The 13,801-nt window shown below is 38.5% G+C and overlaps 1 protein-coding gene across 4 annotated transcripts in view; it reads right to left on the reverse strand.

Annotated features, from left to right (window-relative positions):
• Positions 1-282: 282 nt before the first annotated feature.
• Positions 283-13,801, reverse strand: part of LOC120534991 (early activation antigen CD69-like) — a 51,944-nt gene continuing 38,425 nt past the window's right edge. For 2 of the 4 annotated variants that reach the window (XM_039762496.1, XM_039762493.1), the window contains 3 exons: positions 7,561-7,718; positions 7,351-7,466; positions 1,817-1,978 (listed from right to left, as the gene is read on the reverse strand). In XM_039762496.1, coding sequence (XP_039618430.1) covers positions 1,837-1,978; positions 7,351-7,466; positions 7,561-7,718 — 416 coding nt within the window. In that variant the 3' untranslated portion in view covers positions 1,817-1,836. Of the gene's footprint in view, positions 354-1,816; positions 1,979-7,350; positions 7,467-7,560; positions 7,719-12,072; positions 12,115-13,801 lie in introns of those variants that run through there. The other 2 variants (XM_039762495.1, XM_039762494.1) reach the window with 2 other exon arrangements.

Here is a 13,801-nt window from a genome sequence, read left to right on the forward strand (position 1 = left end):
CAGGTGCTTCCTGATAGTCTTCTGACTGCACTACCTGGTGTGGTGGAAGTGAAGTATGAGCACCTGGAAGCACTCTGGGTGTACCTGGAATTACTTTTGGCAGCACTTCCAGTTGTGGAGGAAGTGCTGTATTCCAGGGCTTCTTAATCCTCCGGGTGCCCCCTGGCAGTGGCCACGGGCCCCAACAGGGATGAGCTTCCCAGGTCTGTTCCTGTGGCCCCCATGCAGACCAGGGCAGCTGCCCTCTCATGGCCCAGGGGAGGTATTGTCCATCTTGTGGTCCTTCCAGGCATCCCACCTGGGTAGGGTCTCCAGCCGTCCGCTACAATATGTAAACTGACTAGACTCAGAGCCTAAAGTAAAACAAAAACAAGAGCAAAAAGAGCCCACTTTAACATGCTCCTATCACAATTTAATGGACTTAGGCAGCTTCTGAGTAACTGATGTGGCCAAATAACAGTAGCTTTGTTTGTTGTGATGAGACAAATGACATAGTCAAATGAAAAAGAAACCAAATTGGCACAATTCTATCCACAGTTTAGTTGCATACTAAAACAGTACTTTATGTATCAGATTTATATCTTCTTCAATGTGGTTTCTTGACAAATATTAAGGATGATTGGATTCATATGAAAGGTATAACAAAGGTAATCATAATCAAAATTATTCTTATTTATAGGTGATTAACTCCTTTGCCTCCTGGTCCTTCAGTGAAGAAGATTGTAACTGTCTCCCAAGTAAATCCAAATGATTATGTTTGAAAACTACTGCCCTTAATATGAGGGATACGGAATTTGTACATTTTATGTGTGGAGTGATGTGTGCTGTTACCATCTCATTGGTTGAGTGGCTATTCTTTCAACTTTAATTTTAATCATCTTCAACACAAGTTAAAGGCACTAGGTGGAATCACAAACAGGCAAGGGAAACTGCAATGATGCCCAAGAACTGTTGCTACAGAATTATGTACTGTATATCAATAGACAGTTAGAAATAAGGGAGTGAGAAAAACAACTTGTATTACACGAGAAACAGTTGATAGAATGTATATAGCAGTATTAAGAGCCATAGGCAGGTAAAGCTCTTGCCAGAAACCTGGAGAGACAGCATGTACCTGTAATTGTTACACCAAAAACAAGATTCTCTGAACAAGTAGAATTAAAGCCAAGACTGTCACACCACATGTCATTGCCTCCCCAACACTGGCTGATTAATGGAATTGGTTGTTATTGTCAGTGTAGAACTGCACATTCAGTATTATTTGATATGCTTTCTCTGTAGGGGAGCTAAAAAGAAGGACATCTCCTCATAGGACTAAAAGATTTGGGTGTTATCAAACCCCACACATTACAAAGACAAATATTTGCATCTCCAAATAAGGCAAATTAGTTTTAGAATACTACATGGCCTGGATCACCTAGTAATAGTAGAAGGTTTGGAGGACACAATGGGACGTTACTGGAAGTCTCAGCCAGGTTTGGGTTTTCAGCCTCAGTTTAAGGTATAGAGGACAAATGTCTTGGACCATTAAATAACAGAGCCTCAAGTGGATACACTGGAGTGACTGATGAGAAAAGTCATCTTTCTTATGTGGAAGATATTTTCAAGCTCCAGGTGAGTATCAAAAGAGAAAAAAACTCTCCTCTCAAAAAATGAATAGATGAAATCATACCAACGTATAATGTTTGACTTTGTCACCCAGGCTAAAGAAATTATGAAATAAAGAATGTTTGCGTTCCTGTACACCAAGAACTTAAGCAGAATATAATGACTTTATTTACTTAAATACAAATCTTAAATAGCATCAACAGGGGTTATTTGCACATTATTTTCATATTATACAACAGAATCACTAGCAGACAAATATTTTTCACAGATGAAAAAATGATGTGATTTACAAGGTGCTGCAAACAACTGTTTGTTCATCATGTTGGCACAATTATTTCCATCATTGTCTTGCAAAAACCTTGGTGGATATCTGCTCAAAAAGAAAAGTGTGTTTTAGAATATCATAGTAAATGTTGCCATACAACTATTGCACTTGTAAGACTGGTATGGCATTTCCTTAGCTACTCATCTAAGTGTCAGAAAAGAACCCCTTTTTGTGCTCGTTCTTCATGCTATGTTGAAACTCCACTGTCAAAGACTTTTCCATTTAAAATACACATGAAGAAGGTATAAAAGTAACTCTGAAGAAACAATACCTACATAACAATCAGTTATCAAGCGGGGTCATTTTTGCTAAATCGCTTGTAATTCGACCTCTCCAAATTAGAATCATTGCTGTTATTGAACTATCTGGAGTATAAACACATGTTTGGTCTCTTTGTAAAGGTAACATTCTCTAGTTTCACCCTTAGTAGTCAGAATCACTGTAGGTGTGACTGATCAAAAGTTATGCACATTAGAACTCACAAAAAAAATGATTTTTTTTGTTCTTACCTAAGTTTTTTTATGAAAATAAAGGAAAATAAAGCTGCAGTAGGTAGGTGGGGACAGAAACACACTATGTACCAACAGAATAACTTGTTGACTACTCAAATTTCAAATTTGAAAAGAATACCTGTAAAATGACATTTTTACACCAGTTTTATGTGGGCATGCCCAGGGGCTTTTAGAGGGACCATTATCCACATTTTGGAACGTATGGAAAAAGTGTAATAACTTTTGAATGCTTCAACCCACATATATCAATGAGGGCTCTACTGAAAGCTTACACCTAAAGGAATCTATATCTACACACAGTGTCACTCTATTAGTTATAAAAATAATAAAAACAATAAAAAATACACATTTCTATGTAAAAATAGTCAATACAAGTCTTATGGGCCAAAAATATATTTATATTTTTATTTTTACTTTTTTTATAAAATGCACACAAACTATATACATTTCTTTTACAAACTGTTACAACACAGCTCAGCGTTTTTCCATGTGCCACTTGATGGCAGCAATCACTAGCAAGCAGAAAGCACAAGGGCGTGGCACATGTCGCTCTCTGCCATTAGACGTCTCCTGGGCCATTGAATACTTTCACGCCGCGTACATGCATCTATTATTTAATCGAGAGTGTATTTACGTTTAAACTTCTACTTTTATTCATATTTAAAATGCGAAAAAACTTGGCGAAATCACAATAAACAACCACGCACCAACTCTGCAGACTGGCACAAATGCCACCTTCACGCAGCTCCGATCGCTTTGTTTACAAGTTAGTATGGCAAGTTACATATCAAAATGCTCGGCTGCTCATTGGCTGTAAGTTTTGAGTGTCAGTCACAGTGTCCAATCAAACTGGTAGATTCTACCAGGGTTTGGAGTTTTACGTCATCGTTCAGCTGTCTGTGACACTCGTTGGCTATACGAGGTGCCAGTCAACCCCAGACCCGTCGTAATTGGCCAACTTAGGTGTCGATCAGAAGCTAACACTTCCGTGTTTCATGCGTAGCATGGTTATCGCCGACAGAAACAAATTACGTCTGATATGATCAATAGAAATGAAAAAATTACGTAGCTAGTCTCAAGTTATGAAATGTTTTCTGGAGTTTTTGTCCCTTTGAGGATATATCGTGTGTTTTGGACCTAATCGTTTTACTGGATTATATTCGCTGGAGCCTTACGGACAGAATGGGATCAATACTGCTCGGAAATATTGATGTTTGACTTGCAGGGGGTCTTCAAAGGTAGGGAAAGTCAACTCTTAAAAGTATGTACTTCTCTGTAAAAAAGGCTTTAGTGTCAGTGCTGTGGTTGTTGTGTGTCAAAATGGTTTATATCATCGGTAAGACGAGACTTTGAAGTTTCATTTGATGGGTAGTATGTCGAGATGCATGGCAGATGGGCATGCACACATTACTGTAACATTTTTAAAACGCTGTTATGTCCCGGGACCGGTACGTGCGCGTTAAGTTAAAGATAATCGAACACCCTTTGAATAAGAAAGTCAAAACAGGCCAGATCTTCACCTCTGCAAGCACTGATGGACATTCCCATTCACCAATGACACCAGTTGAGCAAATTTTCGGAGCCTGCTTGAAGTGTACACTTTATATAATAGACAGCAGGAAACACGACTCTTACGAGTGTTAAAGATGTCCTTGAGTAAGCAGTTCACTGTTTGATTGAAGTAATTGTAATACACCAATTTCATTCAATACCCTCGATAATTGCGAAGACCTGGGTTAGGGTCCCATGTAGTCTTCTCTGCTCAAGACTTAATTCCTGAGATGTGCTTCAACTCCAGGCTCTAGGATTGTACTCAGTTGTTTTACTCTGTACAGTTTCTAGTGCTAACACACCTTTTTAGACGAGAACTCCAGATGTTATATCCTTTGATTTAAATGCTATTGTCAATCTAATCTCTAAATATTTTCAGAGGGTGCTTACTGCAACACAGTGCCACCCATCTTGTAGTTATAATTAATGCTTCTTTTGCCTTCATGCAGCATTTTGGTAGAACAGCTTTTCCTAAATGTTCACCCAGTTTTGAAGAGTGTCAGGGTTTCTTGAATTGTTTTTGTTGTCACCTCAGTGTCTGCTGTCTCTTCAGTTTGCAATGTCTTCTACAAGTGTTTACTAAGCAAACCAAAATGAATATTAATATTAATATGCAAGGGATGGAAAAATCCAGTAGTACTTCTGTATTAAGGATCAGGATATGAAACATAGTCTCAAAATATAAGGTTAGTCACTGGGAAAACAAAGACTTGAAGTACCAAAACTAAAATGCTAATCCAAATTATTGTCATAAAGCAAAAGCAAGGAATAAATACCTATAACTTTAAACCAACAAAGATAACACACTAGAATGTTTGGCTGTATCCTTGATCTTGGACAACCAGGAAGTCCATAATGCTGACCTTTATTGATATCACACATTGCTCACTTACAAACATTCTATCATAGCAATATGGCAGAAACTACAAACAAAAATCAACAAAATGATGGCACCCATAATATATATATATATATATATATATATACATATATTTTTAACAGACACTATTTTATTCAAAAATGCACTAAAAAGTAATTTTTTTTTCTTGTACTAAGATTTTGTTGGTTATACTTGCCTAAAAATAAAATTGTGGGTCACCTATAAAGGAGTTAATTGAATTGTATTAAAATGCATAGATTCATTAAAGTGAAAATTCTAACAAGCTTAACTATTGAAAGAAAATAACACATCATAAATAAGTTGATTAAAGTGTGTAGGATAATGGTTATTGGTCTTGAACCTTCTCTAAAAGTATAATATAAGCAAACAAGAAATTAAAATTTGTAGTAATTAACGTACTGATGCGGGTCAAAACTGATGAAATATTGCATTGTCACCAGAGATCAACATGCATGCAAAGTTTGAAGGAAATCGAATCAGTAAAAGTGGGTAAAAAATTGATTGCAAAATCGTGTAAGCATTCAACACGCTAAGCACCAATGCTGCTTAAGCTGCCTACTGAATCAATTTGACAAAACTTTAATATCAATTAATAAAAATGATTTTTTAAAATTAATTTTGTCTACATTGGTCTTGAACCTTCAACCGTTTGCTTGAAAGTCCAACACGCTAACCACTTGACCAACACTGCTAATTCACATATGGTTGTTGGCTAAAAGCATTATATATATGTGTGTATTTGTTAATAATATAATATAAAGAAACGAGAAATTTAAATTTGACGTGATTAACATACAGATCCCAGGTCAAAACATGAAATATTGCATTGTCACCGGAGATCAGCATGCATGCAAAGTTTGAAGGAAATCGGTTTGGTAAAAGTGGGTAAAAAATTGATTTCAAAATTTGATCCAGACAAACAGAGAAGGTAAATTGAACAAAATCATGTAAAAAATAAAATGGTATTGTGGGAAAACATGAAATAAATCCAACAAATTAAAATGAAAATAAAACTGCCCCATAAGTACTTCCAAAATTACCCACTAGGGGGATTACCATCAAAATCCTGATTAGAGGGCTTTGAAGAATGGTCAAAAGACAGCAAAGGTTTCAAATATCCGTGAAATCACAATAAGCACATAAGTAAATAATCCATTCCCTAGCGCATTTGAAATGAACCACCAGGAACTATGGAAGGCCTTCCAAATTATAGGATGGAGGGCAGTTCCTGGCAGTGGTAGACAGGTGGCCCAACCGCTTAGGGAGCCGCCCATAAAACACATGGTACATAACACAGGCTACATATAAACATAGGAAAACCAAAAATAAATGATGAACATTATGTCCATTAATTAAAGAATCAAAAATGAAGAAAAGAGACATTACACAAGAACTTGAATCCCAGCCTAAGGACAAATCCTGGCTAAGATATGACAAAAACTAAAATTAAGCATTAGAAATGAGTACAAAATACCAAAAAGGAGCAAAGGAAAACACAGGAAAGTTAAAAACAAACAACATAATAACAATATCATTAATTGGGATACTTAAGTCATACCAGACAAGATGTCGAGTCCATTCAAAAATTGTATGTAAATGATGTTTAATTGTAATGTTTTAAAATAATTTTCTTAATGTATTGACTTTCACTTGAAGTGGACAAATAGACTTTCTTTTTCTGTCTGCAGGCAGCTGAATGGTTTCCTTATTCTGTTGCATCTCTTAATGACAAAAGTGCTTTGAACTTTTTCAGGTAAAAAAGACAGTTTTAAGGTAAAGTAGCTATGCTCAGTAGTAATTGTGCCGTGTGTAACATGTCAATTAGAATATTCTAGAGAGAATTTCATTGTATTCTGTACACAGCACAATAATAACATATAAAAATATAAACTTATCATATAAACTAGAAAAAGTCCAAGGACAGGCACCTGAAAAACTCTGTTGACAATACCTATGTAGAATGTTTTCCTCTTATCTGTACTCTTTGCCTCTTACTGTATTTCTTATTAATTTATCATTTTTTTATGGAAAAGAAACAAGGACAATTGGTCTTTATTGGTCTGTATATATTGGGATCAATTTTGTCTCTCTTCTTGTGGATTGTGAAATTCTGACAAACTCCAAGCATTGATTTTGCAATCAATGCAATCAATTTGGGCTGCCTTCAGGTTAAAGTAATAAAGTTTAGTAGCACTTCTAGAGAGTCAGCAAGTCTGATACAGCAAATGAATATGACACTGTTATTGTGTATTGTCTGAACAATACTAATAACACAGTTACTAAATAAAATAAATTTTACAGCTTTCTAATAAACAACAATCTTGCTTAATTAAATCTGACTGAACACCTCACTGCATACTTTAAAAATATAAGATGAAATACTAAAGAGGCTGTAAAATAACCAGACATTTTTACAGAATACAGTATTCTTTTACTACCCTTATTATGCTCACCTTACTATATTTATTTTGGCTTCATGGACCCAGTGCCACTCTTTTCTATGTTTTCTTGTAAGTCCAATCCAAGTGCTGCCAACTGAGTGATTTGAAATGAATTCCTTGATTCCTTCCTGACAAAGAAATGCATTTCTTAAATTTAACAGCACATCTTTGCAGAAATCTGAGATTATTATTAAACATTGCATTTCCTTAATGGTATCTTACCCATTCAGTTTGTTCTCTGAATACTGTTGATGTTGCGTTGTGTTTATGACAAAACTCAGCTGCAGCCTCCCATTTCATTTTATTATTCTTTTCAAAATAATACAAATGATCATTAAATTTTCTCCATGGTATTTCTTCAATTCTTTTTCCTTGATATTCTGTAAATACAGTATTTATAGTAGATAAATAAGCTTATCACACCTTGACTTGAATTCTTTTCAGTGCCCCTTGTTGCTAAGTTGCATCCGCCCTAACCTCCATTATGAGGTATCTTTAAAAAGGGGCCTTACAAGGTTGATGGTTCTTCCTGATTCAATTATTTGAAAGTACAGTAGGTTCAGTTTTTGGTTTTTAATAAATTTGCAGACATTTTTGAAAAGATGTTTTCAGTTTGTCATTATGGGTTATTGAATGTAGACTGAAGGGCAAAAATTACAAACTTATCCTTTTATGATTAAATTTACAACACAATAAAGTGTGCAGAAAGTGAGGACGACTGATGGAATGGTCTTTACAACTCTGGATCCCGATTTGCAGCCCCCCAGGCAGACACACGGTCCAATCCCACCCTCCAGAAATGACCCTCTATCTGCCGCAGCCAGGTGTTACGTGGGTGACCCCTTGAGCTGGTCCAGCCACTCGGGTCCCTGACAATGAGGATCTTACGAGCCGGATCACCCTCTGGGAAACACGACACATGGCCGTAGTGCCGTAACTGACGCTCCCTCACAATGCAGATAATGTGCCTCATTCGGGACTCCATGAGCAACTGCTCATTCGACACAAAGTCAAACCAACGGTACCCAAGGATTTTCCGGAGAGACACAGTAATAAAGGAGTCCAGTCTTTGTCTCAGGTCACTGGATAGTGTTCATGTCTTGTAACCATAAAGCAAGACAGGAAGCACCAGGACTCTAAAGACACCCCTTTCCAGCAACCTCATGACCCCCCGTGCTCTCCCAATCTGTCTACTGACTTCATAGGAAGAGTCACCAGAGACATGAATGTCACTACCAGGTAAGTAAACCTCTCAACAAGGTCAACACACTGCTGATGGCTGCGCCCAAGAGGTCATTAAAGGCCTGAATGTTGGTTTTTACCCAAGACACTTGCAAGCCTAGACATTCAGACTCCTCACTCAGTCTCTTGAGCGCCCCGATCAGAGCCTCCATTGACTCAGCGAAGATAACAGCATCGTCAGCAAAGTCAATATCCTTGAATCTTTCTTCACCAACAGATGCCCCACAGCCGCTGGACCCCACAACCTTGCCCAACACCCTGTCCATACAAGCATTGAACAGAGTAGGATCAAGAACATACCCCTGATGAACCCCAGAATCAACTGGGAAAAATACAGAGGTCATGTCTCCACTCTGCACACCACTCACAGTACCAGTGTATAGGCCAGCAATGATATCCAGCAACCTCGAGGGGATCCAGCGAGCCCTCAGGATGTCCCACAGGGCAGCTCAATCAACTGAGTCAAACGCTTTGCAAAAATATTGAAACTCTGCCAATATTCGCTTTTGCACTCCATGAGTAACCTCAGTGCCAGGATGTGGTCGATGATAGACGTCTTAGGCGTAAAACCATACTGTTCTGCAGGTAGGTGAGCAAGTGATCACGGATCCTATTGAGGACGACCCTAACAAGGACCTTACCCGGCACCAAGAGGAGTGATATCCCCCTGTAGTTGCTGCAATCCAGGTGATCATCCTTCCCTTTCCAGACAGGGATGATAAGTACCATTTTTCAGTCAGTTGGTATAATGCCAGTCTCCAAATGGAAGCAAAGTTTGCTTTCAATGCCAGGAGGACAGCCTTACCACCAGCCTGGAGAAGTTCACCCCGGATACCACAGATCCCTGCAGCCTTCCCCCACCTCAGCTGGTTAACCACCTGTGCGATCTCAGTGAGATTGGGTGGTTCACAGCTAATTGGAGGATCAGCCTCAAGAACCGTGGCTTTGAACAACTACTCAAAGTAGCCAGCCCAGCGGGTCACAACTGCAGTATCATCTGTAAGGACCGTTCCATCAGCTGCCCTGACTGTGACTCTCTGAGGAATAGATTCAGATGTGCGTATTGCTTCGATTCTTCTGTAAGCAGGACGTGGGTCGCTAGACCACAGATGGTGTGTCACTTGCTCACAGATTCCTCTAACAAACACCTTTTTATCTGCCCTCAGAGCCCTTGGAGCCGTCCTTTTCAGATCCCGGTACAGACCAGAGTTGCCATTGATCGATCTCCTTCTCTGCACCCCAGTATTGGAGTACCAAGTCCAACGATTCGGTTCAGGGAGCTGGAACCAGGATCCAGTGACTCGCAGCCCCTGACCTTTTGCAAAGTCAAGGAACATGGAGCCACTTTCACCACGGTCACCAGACCCATGGGAACCGAGACAATCCTCATAGCCAGTCCTGTCAGTGCCAGTGGTTGCACTGAAGTCACCAATGACCAGAGGAGTGTCACCTCGAGGGCACCCATCAACCATAGAGCGAAGCTGCGAATAAAATGTGTCCCTTGCCGAGACACCACCTACCGCGGTCGGAGCATACACTGAGACAACAGACAAGGCACCCAGGGAAAGGAGTGACATCGGACACCATCAGAAGAAGAACAGCTACTGCCCGAGTATGACAGGCATCAGACTGACCAGACCAATAAAAGGTGTATCCACCTACAGAGATCTTGCCAGTCCCCAGTCTGCGCACCTCCGAGAGTGCCACCACTGAATGCAGAGTTTGCGCAGCTCCTCCGACAGCAGAGGATGATAATCATCTTGCCGGAGAGACAAGAAGTTCCATGCGTCCACCCATATGGGCCGCCACAAATTGGGACCCGATTGCTGCCATGCAGCGGGCGATGCCTCAGCACCTCACTAGTTCCAATCTCCAACAGATCTGACCCTATTGGCTCTCCAACGGTTTCGACTCTTCCAGGGATGGGGCTCACGAGGGCTTTCCTCCATCCCCTTCATGATGCAAGCAGCCTTCCTATGGGTAGCTGCAGCAGAGCTACTCCCACGGAGAGCAAAAAGGAGTCCTTTCTGTGATCTCGGAGCTTTGTGAAGTTTTTTTATGGTGACTGGAGTGCCAATCCTGCCACCAACCCCCATGATTTCCCTGCATGTTGCAGGACCGCTTGCAGGGCCAGATGCAGTTTAACGTCATACCCAGGACAAATGAATGAATGAACTCTTACAAATGAATGAATGCAAACAGGATTCCTGTATTTAACAGATTTAAGGAGTTAGAGAATAATTAATTCATTAATATTCAGGAATTTGTTTTTTTCCATTTAGAGCACAGTGACACTGAGGTTTTGTGCAGCTGCATCAGATCTAAAGAAACTAAGGCTTAAGTCTTGGCCAGATCCCTGTATGGTCAGAGTGTACATTTTTGTCCATGTCTATGTGCCAACATCTACAGGTACTTCAGTTTCTTCCCAAATCCTGAACATGTGCATCTAAGGTTAAAAAGCCTATACTTTTTTATACAATTACTGTTTCATGCAAAAAGAGAAGGGTTAACCTGTTCTCAAATATCACCTAAATAAAGGGTTAGGCATGCCAGCATGCAGTATGCTTTGACATTCTGTAATTCATTTTTCAGATACTTCTCATTTTACATTGTACTTCTATATGCTTCTCTTCAAAGGTACTAGCCCCTTTTGCTTTGGGGATATTTAACTGCAGCTTATCCTTGAATATACTATATATATATATATATATATATATATATATATATATATATATATATATATACTGTATATATATAGTTATTGTGTATATTTGATTTAAAGCTTGTCCTGTTTCCATCACTCTAATATGTTTTTTGTTCTGTGGAAAAATATTTTTAGTTTTTCCAATGATAAGATTAAGGAACAGTCTTTCTTAACTTTCAGATAACCGTTCACCAGATTTAAATACCTTTTCTATAAAATTGGTAAAATTAGCCAAATGTAACACCATCCATTCTGTTCATACAGATTTTCTTACTAATTGTTGTACAAATTGTAAGAGGTCTAACTTTGTATAGTGGATGAATATATAGCTACAGTATATGCTGTCCATGCTGGAGGGTGATTTCCTTCACTCTGTTTTTCATTTAGTAGTATGCTTTCATTTTTGATTCATCACTTCATGATATGTTCTTTTTAAAGTTAAATTATATTTAAGTTTTTTGCACACATGAATATACCTTATGGCTATACATTCTATCGTTAATCTTCATATCACTGTATGTCTTTTCCTTTTATAACAAATCTGTTGTTTTTCTGTGGTACCTGCTTCATTCCTTTGGAAACTTTCAAAGTCAAACCCACTCCATCTTAGCCTAGTATTAGTTGGTTTAGAAGTGTGGGAATGAACCAATCATTCTGTCCATGGTTTGCTCCTGCCTTACAGCCAAGACTAACTGTGGTAGTCTGGATGTCTGTAATGCGGGAAAATGGGCGGCTGGATGGAGTTTTCATGGTTTGTTTTGAAGAATCTCTTTAACAGATCAACATACCCAGAGCCTCGGTTATGTTCTGGCTGATGTTTGGACCCACTTCTATAAACAAAACAAAAGAAATAGTTACTTTTATGACCTACACCAGTATAAGGAATGATTAAAGGGAAATATTATGCTACTTTTAAAATAATTTCTAATAAAACATAGTAACATTTGTGCAAACAAAACTTTGTTCAGTTTGCATCCCAATCTGTTTACATGTACATAACTTATAAAGATAATCAGAGGATGGAATCATGACGTGCTCACCAGTAGTGACTCTCTAAGAGGTAAAAGATACGCATGTGCTTAATGCTTTCCAGAAACTGTTGGCAAAGGCTGCTAATGCTGAAATTTATTTTCTTTAACATATGTACTACTTTATTTGTGTTAATGAAATTACAATACAATACAATACAATTTATTTTTGTATAGCCCAAAATCACACAAGGAGTGCTGCAATGGGCTTTAACAGGCCCTGCCTCTTGACAGCCCCCCAGCCTTGACTCTCTAAGAAGACAAGGAAAAAGTCCCAAAAAAACCCCAGTAGGGAAAAAATGCAAGAAATCTCTGGAAAGGCAGTTCAAAGAGAGACCCCTTTCCAGGTAGGTTGGGTGTGCAGTGGGTGTCAAAAAGAAGGGGGTCAATACAATACAATACAATACAATAAAATACACAGAACAGAACAAATCCTCAATACAGTATAAAAATAAAAATTTTAGAAGTACGTAGCAGAATTTAACAGTGGATGATGATTTGTTTAGAGTGGAGACCTAATCCATCAAAATGCCTCCCCCATTTGGCCATTCCACAGCTGAAACCGATGAAAGGACCTCTCTTTCCCATGATTCCAGCGATCATCCATCAGGGATGACTTTACCATAGGCAAGCACAACAACTTTGCAGGTGCCACATTTGAGTACCAAGAAGAAATTGTAACTTAATTATCCCAGCAGTAAACAATAATTAACGACAATTCATTTGTAATCTTATACTGTATGATCTACTTTATTTGTGATAGACTGTGCAGACAAATGAAAAGGTCACAACATAATAACAATTGTTTAATGAAAAATAGTAGTTAATAGAATTTAGTCAATATCTGTGATAGCTAACTGCAATATAATGTTATTTGGTGTGTTTCTATCCCTTTGTACATATGAAGGAAATACAAAAAGCAAACTCAGATACAAGTACATAAAATACTTAACATAGCTATAACAGACAGTAAACAACATGAGTTCTGAGCAAAGCACTATCTGTAACTGAAATTTGAGTTTTATTGGAAGGTGACATTATCGCTAGGAATGTATCTCATAGTTACAACCATAGCCTCAAAAAACAGCAAATACAACAAGCAATACAATATATGACATCATGTAGGCATTATATACAAAAAATAGGGGTGTCCCATGCTTCTCTGGATTGGAGTACTAGCTAAATTTCAGAACAAACATAGCCTATGGTGTTCCCTTGAACAAACAGAGAATCTGTATAAAATTTAGTGCAGATAGGTCTAGCAGTGTGGATTTCCATTTCAGAGAAACAAACACTGGGTTACCTGACACTGTCCAGGGGGAACAACAACTATATTTTCAGTGGAGTAGATTTTCATATTAGACCTGGGGTGCCCAATATGTCAATTGCGATCGACTGGTAGATCCAAAAGGCAGTGCATGTAGATCGCGTTACAATGTTAGTCCATCATAAATTCTCCCTATGGCATTTGCCACTTGATTGACATACA

The sequence above is a fragment of the Polypterus senegalus genome, chromosome 9 (assembly GCF_016835505.1).
Source record: "Polypterus senegalus isolate Bchr_013 chromosome 9, ASM1683550v1, whole genome shotgun sequence".
NCBI classification, from domain to species: Eukaryota; Metazoa; Chordata; class Cladistia; order Polypteriformes; family Polypteridae; genus Polypterus; species Polypterus senegalus.